General features: G+C 45.4%; 1 protein-coding gene across 1 annotated transcript in view; it reads left to right on the plus strand.

Annotated features, from left to right (window-relative positions):
• The window catches only part of Rpia (ribose 5-phosphate isomerase A), a 23801-nt gene extending 17943 nt beyond the window's left edge, over positions 1-5858 (plus strand). The window contains exons 8-9 of the mRNA XM_005364777.2: positions 544-643; positions 4934-5858. Of these exons, the coding sequence (XP_005364834.1) occupies positions 544-643; positions 4934-5028 (195 nt within the window). The 3' untranslated portion in view covers positions 5029-5858. The remainder of the gene's footprint in view (positions 1-543; positions 644-4933) is intronic.
• Positions 5859-6155: the final 297 nt, after the last annotated feature.

The following is a 6155-nucleotide window of genomic DNA, read 5'->3' on the forward strand; positions in this document are numbered from 1 at the left end:
CCTCCCCCCCTTATAGGATTTCTCTGTAACCCTGGTTGTCCTGGCCTTGAACTCAGAGATCCACCTACCTCTGCCTCCCAAGTGCTGGGATTATTAAAGGCCACTGTGCCTCCACTGCTTGGCTGCCCCTTTTAATGAGACACTGATATGTGAAGTTGGTGCAGCCTTATTTTGTGTTATTGGGGGTGCTTATGCTAAACTTTGAGATGTAGTGATGTTGGCGTCATTCTGTTGGAGGTTTTCACTCTGTAAGTTGAAAACTTCACTCTGTTGAATCCTTCCTGTTTGCATCTCCGTCTCCCTTTTTGCCACTTGAAGTAAGGCTCAGGGAAGCCAATGGCTCCTCTTCATTATCTACCTGTGTGGCATTAAGACTGAAGTCTTCAGGATTCCAAAACTCATGCTCACTGCTGCTTTACATCACCACCCTCTAGGAATACAAGGCAGGATCAGAGTCCCTCGGTTAGGACACCTGCCTGGTCGTCCTCTGTATTTGCCTACCTGTATTTCCATCCTTGGTTACTGTGGAAAATTATCTTCTAGGGGCCTGTGGTGACAGATAATGGGAATTTTATCCTGGACTGGAAGTTTGACCGGGTACACAAATGGAGTGAAGTGAACACAGCTATCAAAATGACTCCAGGTAACCTGAGTGGCATTCACTGGACCTGTGCTTTCATAGCTACCTGCTCTTCTGGCCACAAAAGGCATGGTGGACACGTGCTTTTTAGGACTTCCTTTCAAAGAGCTCACTTTATACCATGTCTGGGGTTTTCCACTTGAATCACCTCCTTCCCCTTGGCTTTTGTAATAGTGCTGATGTATATGTAGCTTGTAGTCTGTTTGAATTGGGATAGCCATGGAGCTGATGGTAAGTCAGAGGGTTCTTGCTTTGAAATAAGGTCAGCATCAGAGATCTGCCCGCCCCCTCTTTCAGGAGTTTGACTGCAGTGTCTCTAACTTTTTTTTTAGGGAGAAGTGACTCAGTTCACCCACATTCACTGGTTACAAATCATAGGCAAGGTGCTCTGCCTGTATAATGCATGGAATTGGTCCTAGATTAGAGCTGACGTAAACCTGGGGAAGGCTGTGCGAAGCTGTGCCTCAAATACTGAAAGTGCAGATTCTGCTGGAGAAACAGCTAAAGTTTAGTTCATAGAGATTTCTTCTTTAAAAGGTGTGGGGCTGTTTCATAGAAGTGGTGTTGATCTGGGTGTTAGCATCACATTATTTAGACACTGCTTAGTGTTCTAAGCTAAGTGGTTTGCCTGATAACTATGGCATCAAGGTGGGAGTCCTAGGCTGTCTGCCTCTTGACCTTAAACTTTTAAGATTTATGTTATTTTTGTGTGTCTGTATGTGAGTATGCACAATCTGATGCAGGTGCCCATAGAAGCCAGAAGAGGGCGTTTGCTGTCCTGGAGCTGGAGTTAGAGGTAGTTGTGAGCCTTCTGACATGATGTGGGTTCTGGGAATTGAACTTGGGTCCTCTACGAGAGCAGTATGCTCTCTTGAGCACTGAGCCATCTCTCCAGCCCTTAGACCCCGAACTTGAATGCTCCTTCAGCCAAGTACCCTGCTAAAGTGAAGCTGTTTGATGTCAGCACAGACTTCATGCAGAGTCGAGGGTCTGAGTGAAGATTGGCTGAGCTGGAGAGAGATAAATTGGAGTCCAGGCTTAAGGAATCTGGAAGGTCAGAGCTTGGAGGAGGGGATGTAGGGAGGAGGTGAGTTGAAAGGTGTCATTCTTGCAGTGCTGAGGAGCAGTCTAAATCATGTCTGGGTAGTGAGGTAGATAACATCAGTTTGTCAGAGTGTAGTGACTGAGTGGCTCCTGGATAAAGATTCTAACCCACACATGGTTTAGCAGTGAGCTTGGAGCCTCTAGGTAACAACTGTGTGCCTCAGTTTCTCCTCTGAAAAAGGGTCAATATTAGTACCTATCCCATAGGGTTATTGTGAGGATTAAATGAGTTAGATCACCACCTAAAATAATGCTGGATGACTTAAGTCCCTAGGGAGAAAGGCTACTCTATTGTCATCATTAATTACCTGCCACATTAGTGGCCATGTACGGACACGGCCACCCTGGGCTACCTGAGGCCTGTCACAATTCCCACTGACATTCTCCTTTTTCCTTTTCCTTACCCTCCCCCACCTGAGACAGCGTTTCTCTCTGTAGCCCTGGCTGTCCTGACAGTCACTCTGTAGATCAGACAGACCTCAAAGTCAGAGATCCGCCTGCCTCTGCCTCCTGAGTGCTGGGATTAAAGGCGTGTGCTGTGCCACCATTGTCACTCCCCCTCTTCCTTCTTTTTTTTCCCCCTATATTCTAAGTTATTTGTGCTAGTTGGGAATGAGACCTGTGACTATATGCTGTGTAAATAAGGCAGCTACTTCTTCCAAGTCCAGCCCCTGTCAGTCTTTAGTCTTCTGACAGTCTTTCCCTCCTTTATTAAGTAAAACAGATGAATTACTGTGTTGCTTAGTGTTACCTCTCTTAAAGACCCAGAAGGCAGGAGGAAGATGATGTACAATGCAGGTAGGCAGAGTGCACTTGCCCCTGGTATTACAGATTGACCCAGCGTGGGTTGGGAAGTTGGGTTCCTCCTTTGCCCACTAGAGGGCGCTCTTGCTCTTCCTCAGGCCTTTCTTGGCTTCTGGGACTTTAGAGTGTTGTATGTGGGGAAGTTTTGTTCATGTTGCCCTTTACCAAGCATGAAGAATCTATGTCCTTAGACTTCAGAGTTACAACTTAAGTGAGGAAGGTGGCATGTTACCATAGGTCCATCCATGGTTTATCACTGGTTCTCCTTTTCTCTTCCTTTTGGCCCATTACATTTGTTGTTGGAAATATCCAGGGAAGAGGAACAGGGCAAGCTTTCCTGCTTATTCCCAGTGCATTTGCACAAGTGAGACACTCAGAACGCAGTCCCTCTGTGTGTTTCATTGGGTTTGTCCTCTGCCCACATTCAGCATGCTTTCCCTTTCCTTGATTTCGTTTGAGGTAAGGGAATTAGTCAGTCCCAGCACTTTATTGGGTCACAGCTCCAGAATCATGCCATAGACTGCTGCTGTGACCTTTGTCTGTAGCCTGTGAAGTGGGTTTGGAGCTGCTCTGCTGTGCTACAGTGATTTGATCAGAATGAGTGTGGAACACTGCTGTGTTCGTTTTCAGAAAGCTCTAGTTGTGCAGGCTTCAATCACTCAGCTTCATTGTGCTTGTGTATTGAGGCTATCCATGGATGTTTTAATTTTACTTATCCTTTGGGAATTACCTGGTTCAAAATTATGAGTAGCTGGGTGATGGTGGCTCACACCTTTAATCCCAGCACATGGGAGGCAGAGGTAGGTGGGTCTTTGTGAGTTCGAGGCCAGCCAGGTGTACAGAGCAAGTTCCAGGACAGGCTCCAAAACCACACAGAGAGACCCTGTCTCCAAACAAACAAACAAAATAACAAAAACAAAGCAAAAAAAAAAAGCCCCCAAACAAATTTATGAGTAAACAGTGGCAAGTGCCCCACTCCCTTCTTTTTCAGGCAGCTAATTACCTCGTCTGGAGACAGCCAGCATTCTGAAAGAACTGTATGGTCCATTCCTCCATGATCGTCCACAAAACACAAATAGAGCCTCCCCTGCATCCCCCCCTTTAACATAAGTAATGGCCTACCCTGCTCAAGTTGTGTTTTGCCCTCTCTCATCTCAGCTTCTTACTTACTAATTCACAAAAAAGGTGATAATCCAATTTTGTGGCCATGTAGCATGGTTTACTTAACTAGATCCCTGCTGGTGGTCGTTTGCATTTCCAGCCTTGTGCTAGCATGGAAGAACCAGATCAAAGGATTAGTTTCATTTTACAAAATGGCATTAAATTGCTCCCCACATTAAGAGTCCCTGTTTCCCTACACTAGGTTCATTACTCTTTTCTTTGATAGTTGGCCACTGTAGGATATGTGTGTTTATAAACATTTTTGATGAAGGCCATATATAGTTAGTTAATTCTCATTGCTGTGTACTATTCCTCTGTCAGTGCGCATGTGCAAATGCACATGTTGATATATTCATGCCACTCTGCATGTGTGTGTGCGCACACGCACCAGCACATGCATGTACACCCACATATATGCTCATGTGCAGAAGCCGGAGGATGATGTTGTGTGTCCTGTCTTCCTTTGAGTCAGGTTTCTCACCGAACCTGGAGCTGGACGATGGCCAGCAGTTCTCAGCAGTGCTGTCTGTGCCTTCACATTCTGGCCCCCTGTCATGTGACTGAGTAGTCTTTCATGCCCTGTCACTAGTGAGCCTGAATGCCTTTTTAAATGAACACTGACTATTGGGGACGGCTTTTTTTTTTTTTTTTTTAAAGAAGTACTTGTTTAAGTCTTTTCTTTTGGGTTGTCTTTTACTTAGTAACTTGAGGGATTGATTCTTCGTCAGGTGTGTGCTTTGTGACTATCTCCTACACTGAGGAAGACTTCAGGACTGGTAGTGTGGGTGAAAATGCCTGGGAGGAGTGGGGTCTATATAGCATCGTCGTGGAGGGTCTCTGTAGAAGACCCATGGGAGGATGAAGAGGTATAGCCAACTTGACTCTGTTAAGGATGACCAGTCAGGCAAGGGAGCAGCATGAGCAGAGGCTCCAAGGTGGGATGAAGCCGGCACATTTGGGTGCACAGAGCAAGCCATGATGTAATAGAAGGAAGAGGTACCGGGAAGGAACAAAGATAACCTAGCTTCTTTCACTTGCGGTGTGAGAGAGCAAGGCTTTAGGTTTTTTTTTTTTGGTCTAGTGCTGTTTATGATGTTTACCCCCAGGGACCCTGTATGCTTGTCTCATCTTGAGAAGCTGTTTATGATGTTTACCCCAGGGACCCTGTATGCTTGTCTTATCTTGAGAAGCTGGACCTTACTGCTCCTATTCTTCATTCTGCAGGTGTGGTGGACACCGGCCTGTTCATCAACATGGCAGAGAGAGTCTACTTTGGGATGCAGGACGGCTCAGTGAATGTGAGGGAGAAGCCCTTCTGACCCTCGAGGAGCAGGGTGCTCACCTTGACTCTGCAGCCCAGGCACTGTGGACCTGCCTCTCCAGGAGCCTTTGCCTTAATGTACCTTCATGTAGCTGGTCCCCGTGCCAGCGTGGACAGCTGGCCCGTGGGTGGGTAGGGGGCGGTGATAAATCCAGTCTTATGAAGTATTGCTATATGACTTTTTAAAAAAAGAAATTTAAATATATATTTTTACTATTAAAATATTCAGTTTTTTTTATAAAAATAGAACTTGATTTTATGTTTTATATGAAACATTTACCAAAAACAAAAAAAAAATGTGTAAATAAAAACAGGAGATCAGGACTGTCTCTGAATGCTTTGACTCAACCTGTTGGTTAAGCTTCTGAGGTTTTGGATTTGCTGAGAAAAAACAGCCTGGCATTTCCTTAAGCCAGCCAGCAGCATCTCCTGATGCCTTATGGAAACCTTGTTTACTTTCTTGCCATACTTTGTTCTGTTTTGAGATTGTTTTTATTGTACCACTCCCAAATCCTAGCTACATTTTAAGATCAGGTTGCGGAAATCTGAGTGAAACAGTGGGCTTTGTAGTGACTTGGGGTACACTCTCAGCTGAGAATGTACCTTCTGGGACGCTGGCTCTGCCTGGGTCCTGCAGTTGGAAGCATGTGGGAAGTTTTCGCCTGCTGGCAGTGCACAGCACGGCGTGACATGTGAAGCACTTCTTTTTGTTGTTGATGATTATGTTAATGTTTTGTTCTCTAATAACACGTGTATGATTTGGCATCAGAAACCATCACTTCTTTGTGCTGTTTGAAGGCTGAAATAAACATTGTTGTGCCATTTTGACCCTTTGTCTTTACTACAGATTTTGCCCTGAAATGGGAATCCATTCTGCTCACCTAGTTTATATCAGATAGAGTGGGAGCCAGTCAGGGAGCTGAGACAGGCCAGGTAAATGCTTCTGTGATTATCATCTCCTTGACAAGGACCTGTCAGGGTGGAGACCTTTGCTGCACAGTGTTAATTTTCTCTGTCCGAGTGAGGGCAGCAGAGTTGAGCACACGTCTGCTCATTCTCAGCTGCTGTATTCGACCTTTAGTCAAAGAATAAAAGAGACTACCTAGAAAGGAGCAGACCGCTTAG

The sequence above is a fragment of the Microtus ochrogaster genome (genome assembly GCF_000317375.1).
Source record: "Microtus ochrogaster isolate Prairie Vole_2 chromosome 14 unlocalized genomic scaffold, MicOch1.0 chr14_random_3, whole genome shotgun sequence".
Lineage (NCBI taxonomy): Eukaryota > Metazoa > Chordata > Mammalia > Rodentia > Cricetidae > Microtus > Microtus ochrogaster.